Genomic DNA, 16,345 nt, shown 5'->3' with positions numbered 1-16,345 from the left:
CACTTTGTAGGGCTGCGTTCAATGGTGGGTCAAACTGGGATACATTACTGCCTTTAAATTAAGAATTGACTAAAAAACAGATTAAATTAATAAATAAAATATGAAACTAAACCAAAATCTCATTGCCGCTTTTACAAACTTTGTATAGCTGTAGCAGGGAGGAAGCTCATATCGGCAGTGGATGATACTGACTGGCGCAAGTTTTTTGTTTGAGGGGGGGGGGGGGGGGGGGTAGAGGCCCAATCCGGGCAATTCCATATATCAGCCTAACCCTAGTGTAAACTCTTATGAGTATGGACTGGGTATGAGAACTTGTGTATAGCCGTTTGTGAGGACTTCTATCAAAATAGCATTAAGATATAGACCGCCCAACCCGTCTGTCATCGGCGGGGTCAGCGGCGACTCGTAGGTCCGTACTGTGTGCTTGTGAGACGAATGGCCAAAGAAGAGTGCCCAGTGTTTCTCAGCTCTCGTCATCAGGATGGTGCTGTTCCAACAGTCGGACGTGGGTGAAAGGGAAGTGACCTCGCTTGCCTTTGCACTCGCCCTCCCACTGGCCGTTCACGTTGATCTTGGTCACCTTCACCATGTCTCCCACCTGGGTAAAAGTGACAGAAATGTGTATATGAAAGAACAAGCATAATGCAGAGTGAAGTTAGCTAACATTTAAAGGATGGCTTTACCGGTAATCAATCCACTTTGTATTAGGGGTGTCAAAAATAATCGATTATAAGATGCATCGCGATGCGGACGTGCACGATTCTGCATCAATTCACAAATGCCAAAAATCGATTATAAAAAATATATATATATATATAATTATAATCAAATAAAATATAATGGAAGTACATGCAGTTGTTTAGTTGGATCATAATACAATGCAATTCCAAATGCACTTTTATTTTAAAAGTAGCCACACAGTGAGAAAAAAGAAAGTGAGAAAAGATAAATCATGTATTGGGGAAAAAAAGTGATGCATCGATTTAAGATGCATCGAGATGCATTGATAATCGTAATCGAATCGAAGCCCTCTGAATCGTAATCGAATCGAATCGTGAGGCCAGTGAAGATTCACAGCCCTACTTTGTATTATATATAATCTCTGTATTATAAGCAGATGGGCAGTGTTTTTCCTTCTCTCTGTGTTTACCTCATGGAGAAAATGCTCCTGATCTTGTTTGCAGAAACTCCGCCCCCACCAGCTGCAAGTCATTAAGGCTTGTTAAGGCTCTCAATTAGGGGTGTCATGATATTTCGTCACACGATATATCGCGATATCGAAACGTCACGATATGCGTATCATCAGAAAAAAATTATATCATAAAAAAAAAAAAAAAAAAAAAAAAATTGCTCCTGAATAATAATAGAACAAATTTAGCAGAATCAACACGCATGAGTGAGGGGGTAGACTACTACTGGCATGGCAAAACAGCTCAAGGGGTACATAAGATTACATAAGTTTAGGGACCAATGAGCATGAGTTACTTAAGAAATAGATTGTATACTTTATTTTTCTTTCACCATGCAACAAACAATTAGTTTGTGACAGTGTGACACATTCTATTGCAAGAGAAGCATTATCTTCCATGTTGTTTTATAGTTATTATAATAACAATTTCCAAAAACAGCATTTGTTTTGTATTTTGTGTATTTCAAATGAAAGACTATTTTTCCAGTATTTTCCCAGGGCTCCCTTGAAAAGAGGTTTCGATTTCAACGGGACTCACATGGTTAAATAAATGATAAATAAGTACATGAAAATTATTTACTTTTGTTAAAAAGAATATTGTTAAAATATCGTATCGTATCGTTATCGTGAACCCAATATCGTGTATCGTATCGTGAAATTAGTGTATCGTGACACCCCTACTCTCAATGCATTCTCTGAGGATGTATGCATACTTACAAAATAAAAATAAACAATAACAGCCGCCCTTGGAGCAGATTCTGCCTCTCCTGCAGAACTTCCGCAGCTCCGTTCTGATGCGTTGTGATGTAAAACGCGTCGGAAAGGAGCGCTTTGGTATAGGAGGAAATTGGAGATCGCCGTGAGGAAAACACAGAAGGCCCTATCTTCCCAAACGCGCTAATTTAGCATTTGCGCATGGTTTAACGTGACTTATTGTTGCAGCTTGCCATTTCCTAAAACGGTATTCTACTTGATTTGAAAAGATGGCCGCCTATACGCCCTTGTACCCTGGCTGAACATAACTTGGCCAATAAGTATGTAACATACCAAATAAAACAAACAGTAATGTCTTTATTTGATGTAGAATTCAGAGGACATGTAACTGTTTAGTTAAACTCACATTCCAGGAATATTGTATTTACTGCACTGCTGTTAACACATTGAGTGCCACAGCGCTTCAGTAAAATTGTCTGGAGCCTGTGCCAGATTCACTTCCATTCAGTTGAAAACAGCTATAGAATTTTTTCTATTAGGGCTATATGAACAGGGTTGGACTTTAATGAAACATTGGGCACTCCTACTTCTTTCAAAGAAGAAATTTTGTTTCTAGACAGTTCCATTATGAAATGACAGCCTCTGAAAAAAGCGCACTTTCAAGGGTTTTCTGCTGTCTTTTTTTACTTTTCGAAATAAAGTCACTTTTATGAATACTCTAATTTCAAGCGCATTCACTGACTCTGGCTGGTGTTTTCTGATGTAGTGACATGGTGTGGTTCTGTGTGCAGCCTGCGTGCCCCCCCCCCCCCCCTCTCTCTCTCCACCCCAGAGCTGCGGGCTCCTCCCCACACTGTCTTCACAGCCTCAGTTTTTGCCCCGGGCGGATTTCAGTGCAACGAGGAAATGGCAGGCGGGACTGAGGGAGAAGGTTTAGCCGTTCGGCTTCGGGCTGCCTTTCTGGCGGGTGGTCGTGTGGAGGGGCTGTGTGCAGGCGGATAGACAGCGGCGGAGGAGCTCAGTTGTGGGCTCGGATCGCAGCCAACTGTGGCTGCGGACAGAGCAATCTGTGTGGCTCTGGCTGGCTGCAGCATGCGTCGGTGTCTCTCTGATCACGGCGTTCTCCGTTTTCTCCTGCACAAAGTGAAGGATCTGAGGTGGGTGGCGCAGCTCCCGTATAAAGTTTTAAGGTGGCGCCGTGTGATCCCTTGAAGGGATTCATGCTCACTGGCTGGGTACGACCTTAAACAGCAGAATTATGGAATAATATGAATTATGATTTTAGGACGTCCACAGACGTCCTTGGCACTCCTCGTTACTTTTTTTTAGGACGTCCAGAGACGTCCTTGGCACTCAATGTGTTAAGTTAAGTTATCCTTTATTTATCCCCTTGGGGAAATTCATCCTCTGCATTTGACCCATCCTCTACTAGGAACCTTCCTAGAACTAGGAGCAGTGGGCAGCCACTGTGCAGCGCCCGGGGACCAACTCCAGATATTTTGCCAGTACCTTGGTCAGGGGCACTGACAGGAGTATTAACCCTAACATACATGTCTTTCTTTGATGGTGGGAGGAAACCGGAGCACCCGGAGAAAACCCACACGGACACGGGGAGAACATGCAAACTCTTGAAGCTGGAAAAGTTTCAATTGTGGCTGTGTATTCTTACTCAGTTCAGTTGACACATGCCGTTTTTACACAATTTCTTCTTTCTCTAATAGCCTACTCACGTTAAGACGTTCAAGTTAGCAAAGATAAACACCACCACTTCCTGTTATAACTTTCAAAATAAAATAGTATTTGAAGCATTTTCTGTTGTTTGAAGTAAGTTTTGTTCACAGTTGTTTTTTCTTTACTTGAAGCACACAATGAGAAGCTTAAAAACACTTTAGAAACATAAAAATTATATAGAATGTTTTGTACAGTCATCTACTGTATTTCTGATTTGAATCACTTGTTAAAAATTGTGCATTGTTGTGTAAACTGATTGTTATATATTATTAAATTGTGGAGATTTATTCATCCCCACATATTAAGGGGGAATTATGCTCACCCTGCCGTGAAGGGCGCGTGGGTGGAGCGAGGGGCAGGCGCGTCAAATTATGTAAATTTGTTGGGCGTGGTTATTCGCTAGCTCCGTCGGGCACTCGCGCGGTGCGACATTTTTTTCCTCACAGCGCGAGCAGCGCACGGCTTCTCTCCAAACATGTCCGCTTTCGAGCCACTGAACCCTGAACACTGAGCTGTGTTTTCGTCACATTTCTTGACCCATGTGGTAGTCATTTCACCAAGTAAATGTGTTGTGTTGAGAGCATTATTGAGAGAGATTAAAAGCAGCACAGAATAGGCTATCAGGGCTGATAAGTAAAAACGGCTTTCAGTAAAAACAAGTTTGGTGAGTCCTTCATGTGCTGATGTGCGGTCGTTTGAGAGTGAAAGCGCACTCAGTACTGCACAGAGTTTCATTGCGACTTTTCACGGGCTGTTCTCACCATTGTACAATACATGCTGATCACTTTCTGAGTATAATGGCATCACCCCCAGCGCGAGGTCTACACGGTGACTCACGGAGACTCGCGGGGCCCCACCCCCACGGAGCTTTGCTCGAGTATAAGAGCACCTTTAGACACTATTTCTGATGGTAAAATGAGCGTAAAAAGCAAAACACAGAATTCAGAACAATTAAAACGGAAAAAACGGAATTCAGGAAAAAATCAAATGGAATTTGGAAAAAATTAAAACGGATTTCATATGGCCCTAGATTACACACATGATGCACTGCGCTCTTAAAGGGATATTTATCGACGAGATTTTTGCCGACCTGGAACTGATTAGTGATTTGCTCCGTTCGCCCAGACGGGTGTCAAGCTGTCAGCAACAAGGCTGGGAGGATCACACCGGAAGAAAAACCCATAGGCATCATGGCCGCTAGAAATAAGGTGGATAAGTTTGTCGCTCTATTCCGTTCTATTGGCAATGTGAGACAAATATTCGTCCTCTGCTGTAGGCACATTACAACATGAGTAGGTTGGTGATAGGCAGCAGGGCTGACCGCAGCAGCGGTAAGGTGGACTTCACCTCGCCAAAGCCGGGATGCGCCGTGGGCGGCTGGGCCGTTCCCCAGGGGAAAGGCAGCAGAGAGGGGCCAGTGAGTGGAGCGAGCAGCACCCCTCCACCTGCCTCTATGCTCAGCCGCCGCTCCTCTGTCTCTCTCTCCCTCCCAAACACAGACACACGGGTCAAGCAGCTCGCAAAAGGCTTTTGACTGATGCGAAGAACGCAGAAAACCGAACCTGTCCTGAAAACTTTTATGACGGCCGAATTGCCGAAATTGTCAGACTCCGATCCCGGTGTGTCGATGACTGGCAGAAGTGATTTTTTTTAATGTGCTCAATTGCAGACTTTGTGTGTAAAGAGTGACCATGTCCACTGTTTGTTTACTTTGTTGTCCGATCAGTTATATCATTTGTTGATTGTGCTGAAATGCTTTGCCAATTGTGTTACATAGCCTACATCCCAGCAAATTATTTATCATCATTTATTTGGTATTGACAGAATGGCAGTGTGAGTTATTTTCATACAGAGTTATAATATGGAGATGGATGGATTTATTATTGCACTTTAAATAAATAATTTAAGTTTGACCATATATATGGCCTTAACTCATTCATGGCCAGTTTAGGACTGCCAATATTTAGCACAGGCCAAAGATTTTCATAATTGTTGGTCATCTTTCAAGACCCACAGTAAATTATCTATTAGCACCAAAGTGATTTGCAATACCTCAAAATGAAGATGTACGTCTCTGGGTTCACCAGGAAAAAAAAGTGAGCTTTTAGCATGTTCTGTACTCTACTTATAGCCCTTTATATACACCCTGTTTTCACCAAAAAGGTCTCTCTGAGAAGAGAAATTGCAGAAAATGGCATTTTTGTAAATCACACAATCTCAGGCAGAACTCGCTCTCAATTCTTTTATTTTGAACTGTATTGACATCAGACATGTAAATATTATTCGTTATGACACAAATGACAAAAAAAATATATATATATATATACATGAAGTGCTTTTTTTACATTCAACAATACAGTTTACTCAGTGTGAGTGAGTGTGATCATAGAATAGAATGCAGAGATCAGTGTAGTCTCACACACACACACACTCCTTACCGCGAGATCATCCGGGTCCTGTCGCATTGGAATCCAGTCTTCCTCGCCCTCGACAGGAAAGTGGCCGTGCTGCTTGGCTCTGTGTGAAAGCCATTTCTGTGGCGAGGCTGCTGTTCTCCTCCTCCTCACTCTCTTTCGGGCTGGGACACAGGAACGGGGTCCAGGGACCAGGATCGATCATGTTGGTCATGGGTTTGACTACCGCGGATCGATGTCCGCTGCCCCGCAGCAAGCCGATCAGCTCGTGCAGCGCGCCGAGGGGTGTTTCAATGGCGTTTCTCCTCTGCACAAGGAAGCGCGTTTCTCTGTTTTCTGTTTTTGCTCCTGCTCATTTCAAAACAACAGCTGCGGTATGTGTTTGATAACGTGTTGTCGGTTTGTCTTTGAGGCTAGGGACCTGATAACATGCCACAGGCTGGGGAAGTCTTTGAACTACGCGCTGCACTAATAAAAACAAAAACACGTCAAACACGTCTTTGGCGTGGATGGCTATTCCTGATAACACGTCAAAGACGTCTTTGGCGGTGAATGAGTTAATGTGGTAAATAAATTACAATATAGCAGGGCATAAAACCAATGATATGTTGCTGTAAATCAAGACTTGAATCTAACAAAGGCATAGCCGTCAGTGCTGTGAAAAAAATAAATATATATATATATATGTATATATATATATATCCAAATCCACGATTCCATTTGACTTTCGATTTTAAGGTCACGATTCGATTCTACATGTAGAATCAAAATCGAAAGTCAAATGGAATCGTGGATTTGGAGATTCGAGACACCCCTAATATTTGAGGTCAAAATCGGCCGATACAGATTGCGTGCAGATCAATCGGAGCACCTCTATATAATACAATTAGATTTTCAGTGGCTTTATTATTTTAACACATTCACTGCCAGCCGTTTTTCAATACTGTAGTTAGCTTCTGCCAGAGGTTTTTTTTGAGGATTCTGGCTCATTTTACAAGAGCCGAGGATTCTTTTCTGTTTGGACTTTGTGAACACAAAGTTCACAAAAGTACTAATAGAATGTGTGCTTTCTCTGTCTAAAAGAGTTAGTTTGTAGAGTTAGTAGTTATGTAGATATTAGCCGTTGAGTACAGCATGGTTTCAGAGATTTTCAGAGAGTTTTGAGATAAATGGATTTTTAGAACCACCTCACGTGCCTGTGATTATGGGTGCCCTTGGGCAAGTCTGTATACTGTATTGTGTTTGTGTGTGTGTGTGTGTGTGTGTGTGTGTCTCCAAACTCCTCCCTCCTTAGGTGTGTCTCTGGTGGCTTTGCAGTGTTTTGTCACAGGCGAGTTTCTGTTGCCTCACAGATCCCAAAAAAAGAGAATGGAATCGCAGGAGCTGGGAAGAGGAGAGGAGAGGCGAGGGGGGGGGGTTAGACACGGGAGAGAAATTCCTTCGCGATCCCCTTCTTCCAATCTTGAGGCGTAGCCTACTCCGCTCTGCTGCTGCTGCTGCTGCTGGCGGCTCTCGGGCGAGTCTGGATTAGGGATGGGCATCGAATTTCGAATTTTCGAATAATCGTTGTTATTATCAAGGTCGACTTTTATTATTGAAATTCGAAATTCGAAAAAAAAAAAAAAAAAAAAAAAAAAAAATTTGAGTGAAATGTTGCATTGTCTCCCCTGATTCTAAGTACCGTATAGTCAAATCGCTTGGTTTGAGCAAGTAAAACAATTTTTATAAGCATTTTAAGCAAGGTTTATGGAAAAATGAATGGCGGATGAAATCCCATGAAGAGGGAGAGGGGGTGACTTTGGCACCCCTTTGGCACTCAGACCTGAGCCTACTAAATATTTAATGAACCACTCATGATTGTCAAAACTGTTTTTTATTTTCGAAAATGTCAATGTCATGTAACATGTTCTTTACTTCAGTGGTACAATGCTTGTTTGAGCTAAAAATCCACAGCAGAAGCTTTTTATATTAATTAATAAAGCCGTAGACTTAGAATCAGGGGAGACAATGCAACATTTCACTCACAAAAAAAAAAAAAAAATTAAATTTTTTTTTTTTTACATTTTTTTTTTTTTTTTCGAATTTCGAATTAAATTCGAATTTGGCCAGCGAATTTCGAATAGTGTTTTTGCTAGAAATGCCCATCCCTAGTCTGGATTACTGTAAAACGGGCGGTTGAGAGCTTTGATGAAGCTTTTGCGATTCTGGTCTTATTTATGCTCAAAGGTACTCGAGTGCGTGTGTGTGCGCGCGTGTGTGTGTGTGTGTGTGTGTGTGTGTGTGTGTGTGTGTGTGTGTGTGTGTGAGAAATCGAAAGCGTTTTCGCCCAGCCATTTCCTTGAGAATGGCTTGCTCCCGCGGCTGTTTTTGGTTGGCTTTCTCTCTGTCGGGAGAGCACTGTCGCCACTTAGTTGGTCGGTAAAATAGATTATACACATTTAATACTTCCAATATTTTTATAGGAGACGTGGGGGGCATTGATCCACGTATCGATTTTTTATGAATTTCTAATTAACACATTCACTGCCAACAGTTTTTTTTTTTTACTGTAGGTAGCTTCTGCCAAGGTTTTTTTTTGAGGATTCTGGCTCATCTTTCAAGAGCCGAGGATTCTTTTCTGTTAGGATTTTGTGAACACAAAATATCTCAAAAGAACTAATAGAATGTGTGCTTTCTCTGTCTAAAAGAGTTAGTTTGTAGAGTTAGTAGTTATGTAGGCATTAGCAGTTGAATACAGCATGGTTTCAGCGTCTGAAAATGAAAGGTGAGAAAAATGCCTTTTTGTGAAATTCGATAGAACAGTCACTTTAACCATTTATTTTTGGCATCAAAGACATCAGACATCTAAACAATTTGTTCTGAACAGTATTTTCCTCCATAACAGCACCCGCACCCCCCTCTCCTTCAAACTCCTCCCTCTGTGGGCGTTCTCCTCCTCCGTCCTTGGCTCTGCAGCGGGTGTGTCACAAGCGAGTTTCTGCTGCCTGTCTGCTGCCTGGCGGCCCCTCGTCGGGCGAGCCTGGATGGGGCTCGCTCGTTTCTTGGGGTTTCGGTTGAGAGCTTTGATGAAGCTTTTGCGATTCTGGGCTTTATGCTGCGTGTTTCAAAGTGTGTTCCACCCAGTCTATTTTTGGAACCCCCCACCGTTGTGCGCCACCGTTGTGCACCAGCGCGAAAGCGTTTTCGCCAAACCATTCTACAGTATGAGAATGGTTTCCTCACGCTTTTCCCTGCAGTTTTGGCTCGCTTTCTCTAGTCTGGAGAGCACTGTCGCCACTTAGTGGGTCGGTGGAATGGGTTGTACACGTTCGGTGGCTCCCATATTTTTATAGGAGACGTAAAAGGTACGTCCCACCGTCAAATTTTTTTTTTTTTTTTTTTTGACGAGTTGACTCGTCATTGGCAGTCAACCGTTGGTTTCTGCTTGACGAGTTGACTCGTCAACGGCAGTGAACGTGTTAATACAAATTAAAAATATATATATATACAGGGTTCATACACATTTTGACCAATGGATTTCCATGACTTTTCTATGACTTCAAAACAAATTTCCATGACCAAACATTTTGTGAAGTCTCAGTGCATACATGAAAAAGTGAGTGAGTTATGACATTCTATTTTAAAATGTCACTAGTCTACACTTCACATAAGCCGTTTTCCCACATGCGTACCGGAAAATTACCTGTAAGTCAATATCGGAAATTTCCCTGAATTTCCCTTCACACCTTCACGCTCGCATATGGGAATCTAGCAGCGAATTTGCCTGTATGTTGGGGGGCAGGGGGAGGGGGGAGCTTGTATGTATGTAGAGAAAGCAAATGCAGGAAGCGAAATGTGGAAGTAGTTTGCTTTGATGTGCGCGAATGATTAGATGATGCACTTTGAAGAAGTTGGGATCCGTGTCTGAGAGAAATAGTTGCTGGTTCGATGTTTATCCGTTCACCTGCGTCGCGTTCAAGCACTTTTTCCAGACTGGCTTCGTTTGATGTGTCCGGGGTTGCCTTCGCCTTCGGAAATCAGCAAGCTGACATACTGCTCTTATTAGGCTATCACAAGATCATTTCGCCAGTTTGCTTTAATGTGCGCGAATGATTAGATTATGCCCGCTGGAACATTAAGCAACGTGTGTAGGCTACACCTCGCCCATGATTGAAGGACCGCTGTCGCGGAAAATGACTGGAGCCGTTTCCCACTTGTGTGCCCTTAAGAGCATACCGCTCTTCTGACTGGCTCGAAACTGGTGACATGTCGGCGACGACGGGGTCGCGCTTATACCGGCACAACGACTTTCCCACATGCAGGCATTAGACCACGTTCCGGTCATTTAGCGGTACAAAGCGCATGTGGGAAAACGGCTTTACTGTAACGCAGCCTTTAAAACCAGGAAAATACAACATTTATGCCGTATCACCATATTACCATATCCAACATCTAAGACAATATCTACTGTCATAGCACAATATTGATATAAAAACGATCTAATATTGAGTGCCAGAATCAACCTCCCAATGATGCAATTTGCAGAAAAAACATCATTAGATTTCATCGATTATCAATCACTGCTTTCAACTTATTTCTGATGTAAATGCATCTTGTCAAGTTAAATGAGCCTGAGGTCAGTAGTTTATTAATTTTAATCACTCACTTTCACTCTTTTGCAGGAATTCAGGTTGCTTAAAATGCTTTGTGGTTGACTCTAAATCCAGGAATCCACTTTCACTTGACCAACCTGTTCCTGCCTGCTTTTGAGCACTGACCAACTGTAGATTATTATAACAATGAATACTTGCTATGCTGATATAGCTTATTGATGATGCACAGCCATCATGTCATTTTACTACAATAATCAGTGTTATCAAAGCTTATATACCGTGACAGGACATCGCGAACGACAAGACGAGAGGAGTAGGGATGGGTACCGAACTCGGTACTTTTACAGGCACCGACCGAAATACGTCGGTACTGCCCCGTACCAGTTCACATATAAACGAACGGTACCAAATTTCGGTACTTGAACGCAACTGAGTAATAGAAAGAGAGTGGGTAAAATAGAAATTCCGACGGAACCTTAAGGCAACACGGGAGAGCGCGTTACGTCAATACGTCACTCTACCTGAAGATCCTGAAAGCAAAACAGGGCCAGCCGAAAGCTGTGGCTACACTTTACCAAGATAGACTCAGACAACACTGGTTGCAACATTTGTGATGTGAATTGCAAAGCTGACTAGGGAAACACCTCAAACTTGAGGAAGCATGGTCAAACACAAGATGTATTTAGCTAAATGCTGAAGACTGTAACGTGTTAGATAACCTGAGTGAATGAAGCAGACACCGCACGGCAGCTAACGTTAGCCACCTCCTCAGCTCGTCAGCTGTAACGTTAGCTGAAGTCTTGCAGGAGGATGATGACGGAACTTGAGAGAGGCATCGACTTCTACAACATCAGGTAACGTTATTTAATTTGCTAGCGTTAGCTGGATAAGTTGTTTCACTGCCGTTGTGGTTGTTAGATAACAGGGCTTTTCACTGTCTTCTTGGCTGAGTTAGCTTTATAGCTTAGCGTTGTTAACGTTCTATAATAATTATCATCAGCTCGTATCACCGACCGTGAGACGTGTTATTTAACGTTGCACTCTTGCTTTCATTGCTAGGTAACCATGTGCCAGTGACAGCCGCACAGGAGGACACGATTCACCCTCTTCTCAGCGGTGGATATGGTTCAGGTAAATTATTATTTTGCATAATGACGAGTGATAATGGGTGTGTTATTCATAGTGTAGCCTAAGCTATGTTACTAACAATCAATTGTCATTTCTATTAAGATGTGCATAGCACTGACACTTCTTTCTATTGATAACACAAATAATGCTTGATGAATCACGATGCCTTTTTTTATTTTCAGATACCACTCAATAAACAGAAGAAACTTTCAGCACTTGGGGAGCTCTTTGAAGATGAAGACCAGGCCCTGCTGGAAGCTGTGTTGGACATCAAGTACTATTTCCCCAACCCCACTAAACTAACCTTGCTGCTACAACTCTTGGTTTGGGAGGGGAGAGGTAGGGAGGTATTGTAGGGAGGAGTTTTATTTTGTCTGGTGCTAAATAAATAATGTGCTAAATAAAGAACAATGTTGAAATTGAGAAGTTTGGACTTTTTTTTTTTTTTACAACTGTAATTTTTTTGTTAATAGAGTGTGTAAAGTACCGAAAATGGTACCGTTTTGGGTACCGTACCGAATTCCAGGTACCGGTACCGTACCGGTATCGGTTCAAATGTGAACGGTACCCATCCCTAGAGAGGAGGGGACAAAATCTAACTACCGGTAGACCAATTGAAGACGGAAATACAGCAAGGCAGCCAATCAAGCTGCAGCAGCAGGGCTTGCAAGCATGCATGCATGCAAATTGCATGCAAATTATTTTAAACTCAGTGTAAATGAACGTCATGAAAATATTTATTAAACCAATTTCCATTAATTTTCCAAAACTTTTGGGGATTTCATTTTCCCCCAAAACTTTTCCATGACCTGGAAATTTGGGGATTTCCTTTTCCCCCCAAACTTTTCCATGACCTGGAAATTGTATTTAAAATTTCCATGATTTTCCAGGTTTTTCCATGACCATACAAACCCTGTATATACAGTATATAAAAAGGTTTTTGTTTGTTTGTTTCAGTCCGAGTGAAATGTTGTCTCTCCTGATTCTAAACATAGTTAAATCCCTTGGTTTGACCAAGTAAAACTATTTTTATTAGTATTTTAATTTTCTTAAATAATTATAAAAATATTAATCAGGTGAGGATGTGACGAGACAGCTCTTTGAGACACACGAGCGGAAGAGGGAAGATAGGTGGCGGTATACAATTGCAATTGGATTGCAATCTGCCAGAAAACGCGAAGAGGAAGAAGAGGGAAGATAGTACTGTCTGACACTGTCAGACATCTAGCAAGCTGGACAGAATGGAGACAGACAGTGACAGCAGCTCACACGCCTCCTCAGAGGGCTCATTGGAGGTGGAAGATTTCCCCCCGCCAGCATACCCAGCAAGCGTCACCAGGCTCTCCCAGTCCAAACACCAGCATACCGTTTTACTTCATCGAACCAAACGGTTCAGCTAACGCTATAATCGGGAGAGATCATAGAACATTTCACTCTGACCAAAACTTAAAAAAACATCGAAAAGATATTTTCTTTAAACACGCATTCTTTTTTACGTTTTGGTCCCAGTGAGATGTTATGCGATCTCCCCTGTTTTTAAATATATCTGTACCGTTTGGTTTGAACCAGTAAAACTTTTTATAAGCATTTTACAAAATGTGCATGGGAAAATAAATGGCAGATGAAAATCTCTGGTACAGTGCTGAAGCAGGAAGTAGGCGTAGGCGGTCACTTTGCCTCTCTATTGTTTGATATTACCCAGAAGGCTTTGAGGCGGCCGATAATACTTATTTGTAACACAAAATGCAATTCAGGAATATTTGAATATTGGACAAAATTAAATTAAATTAAATGGAAACCCTAAGAGAAACACACATCCACCGGTGGGGTGTATAATGTAGCGTATCGGGTAATTACGTGTATTGGGGTGTTTCCGTGCTTGGCTAGGAACTGATATGTGTGGGTGTGTTCCTAGGGGGAAGGGGATATATGTGACCAGCGGCCGGGGCGGAGGCCAGTCAGGCCATGGTGGGCGAGCTGACCGGGTGGTTGCAGAGCTAGCAGTGAAGCTAGCTGCTAGGAGCTATATTGAGAAGACAAGAATAAAGAGCCTGTACCAACTTCAAGTCTCCAGTTCCTTGGACAAATACCCACTTTGTTACATTGGTGTCAGCAAGTAAAGCGGTAACGCCTCTGATTCGGCCGAGAGGGGAGAGGGTGAGAAGGAACGGCAAAAGAGACGGGTGGTGCGGCTTTTTGGCTCTAGATCTAGCGCTAGTAAGTTAGCTACCAGGGGTGCTAACTGCTAACTGCTAGCTGCTAAAACCACGTGCGATGGTGCGCGGAGAATGGCCATCGGTGAACGGGAGGAAAGGAGAGCTGACGGCGGGGATCAGCTCGATGCTGGCGGGCATGGAGGCCCGTGTGTTGAGAGAGGTCGGACGGCTGGTGGAAGAGACTCCTGCCTGGGCAGTAGAGGTGATGCGGGCGCTGCGAGAAGTCATGCAGCGGGTGGACTTGATGAGCGCGGAGGTAATGCAGCGGGGAGAGCGGCTGGAGGAGCCACGGAAGAGACTGTGTTGGACCTGCAGAGAGCCGGGCCACGTGGCGAGGTGGTGCCGAGGCGGTCCCGGGAGACGGACCGGGTATGCGGGACAACGACATGGACAGCAGGGAGCCTGCTGGGCATGTAGCGCGATCGGACATCTAGCCAGAGAGTGTCCAGAGGCTGTCGGAGATCGGGGGGCAGCGGGAGAAGAGAGACGTGCAGGCGGCGGACAGGTGAGACTCTGCTGGACTTGCCAGTCACCGGAGCACTTGGCCAGGGACTGCACTGAGAGTGTGGAGGCCGGAGGTGAGACGCAGGCTGGGAAGAGCGTGAGCAGCCGGGGAGAAGAGAATGTGGTGACGGATAGGAGAACGGTGCTGCAGGGGAACAGCCAGAGGGAAGAGAGGGACATCGTCTGCAGCGTTGTTACAGTCGGGAGAGCGACGCTCGTGTCTCCGAGTGAGCGAGAGGGGTTACCGCCGGGGGAACCAGCCCAGCCTAACCGCTATACACCCCCTAACGTTGCACTGCGGAGAGCCGAGGGGAAGATCGACGCCGGTGGTGTTCGCTCTGCTGTCCTCAACCCTGGAGGAGGGGGACGGAAAAACGAGCGGAGAGCCGAGGGGAAGATCGACGCCGGTGGTGTTCGCTCTGCTGTCCTCAACCCTGGAGGAGGGGGACGGAAAAACGAGCGAGTGCGAGGCCGGGAGAACGACGCCAGGGTCAGCTGGAGAGTCGACGGGCGCGAGTGGAGACCGGAGGACGAGGATGTCGATCCGGTGCTCGTTCGGGCATTTGGCTACTGGAACAAACAAAAAGGGGGGACCGAAAAGAGTGCTTCAGGCGGGACAGAAGCTGGGAAAAGGGGGGATGGAAATGGGGTTTAAAAGAAAAGCTAAGGGAAATGTGGGGGCTTGTGTTTGAATTGAAATGTGTGAAAAAGAAGGAAATAATGAAAAACTAGACATATGGAGTGCCTAATGGGAAACTAGACATTATGGGGGTACCTAATGGAAAACTAGACATTACGGAGTACCTAATGAAAAACTGGACATTATGACGGGGGTGCTGAAAAGAAAAGACTGTTTGTTGGGGAATTAGAATTTGATGTGGTGATGGGAAAAAATATTGTGTTGGGTGTGTTTTGGTACAGGGGGATGTGGGTGGGTTGTGCATGTCGCGTGGAAGCGACATTAAATTTGTGTGGGGGAAATGTAGCGTATCGGGTAATTACGTGTATTGGGGTGTTTCCGTGCTTGGCTAGGAACTGATATGTGTGGGTGTGTTCCTAGGGGGAAGGGGATATATGTGACCAGCGGCCGGGGCGGAGGCCAGTCAGGCCATGGTGGGCAAGCTGACCGGGTGGTTGCAGAGCTAGCAGTGAAGCTAGCTGCTAGGAGCTATATTGAGAAGACAAGAATAAAGAGCCTGTACCAACTTCAAGTCTCCAGTTCCTTGGACAAATACCCACTTTGTTACAATATATACCCCTCGCAAATACAACGTGAATAGTGAAATGGGCAGTTTGTAACATGTAACGTAACATGGTTGCACACTGTGATATCCACGCCAACAAGACTTGCTTACTTGATGCCACTTTTTCAATAAAAACACATTTATGCAATGACTTTACATAATGTATATTTATGTCGCATCATTTAGCCTGTGCTGTGATGTGCAGGAGCAGCAGGTAAAAGTTATAAAACTAAGCCTTAATGAGCCTTGTTCATTGTTGTGAAAGTGTAGTGAGTGTGCTGCGGGGGTGTTCGACTTGTTGACGCCTCGCCCGACTGTGCTCGCCTGCACTCGTCTGCTTTCCAGGCGAGGCGGCAGTCAACTCAAACGAGCCTATTGTCACCGATAGTTACAGGTGAGCTTACAACCTTTATCTGAAGGTAGTAGAACTATATGGATGCGTTGGGACCACTGGGGGAGCGAGCCAACACAAGTCAAAGCTGTCGGATTCTGTGTTATTCAGTGTAGCTCGAGGCTAATTAGCCTCAAGCATATTAGCCTGGCTAACATGCTAACGTGATGCAGGCAGACAGGAGTCGGCTAATTAGCATCGGCCGAAGTTTTGCAATGAAAG

The 16,345-nt window shown here is 44.1% G+C and overlaps 1 protein-coding gene and 1 long non-coding RNA gene across 3 annotated transcripts in view; one reads left to right on the top strand and one right to left on the bottom strand.

The window, feature by feature from the left end:
• Positions 1-392: 392 nt before the first annotated feature.
• LOC310780467 (adapter molecule crk-like) overlaps positions 393-16,345 on the bottom strand; it is a gene marked incomplete at its 5' end in the record, with an annotated part of 40,062 nt that continues 24,109 nt past the window's right edge. For both annotated transcript variants that reach the window (XM_083641047.1, XM_083641046.1), the window contains one exon: positions 393-598. In XM_083641047.1, the coding sequence (XP_083497173.1) occupies positions 464-598 (135 nt within the window). In that variant the 3' untranslated portion in view covers positions 393-463. The remainder of the gene's footprint in view (positions 599-16,345) is intronic.
• LOC310780484 lies at positions 11,176-12,084 on the top strand. The gene is made up of 3 exons (XR_014552929.1): positions 11,176-11,494; positions 11,700-11,771; positions 11,951-12,084. It is a non-coding gene; the product is annotated as an uncharacterized lncRNA (long non-coding RNA).

This window comes from Poromitra crassiceps (assembly GCF_964638095.1).
Source record: "Poromitra crassiceps genome assembly, chromosome: 1".
NCBI classification, from domain to species: Eukaryota; Metazoa; Chordata; class Actinopteri; order Beryciformes; family Melamphaidae; genus Poromitra; species Poromitra crassiceps.
This window is presented reverse-complemented; position numbering and strand designations above follow the sequence as displayed.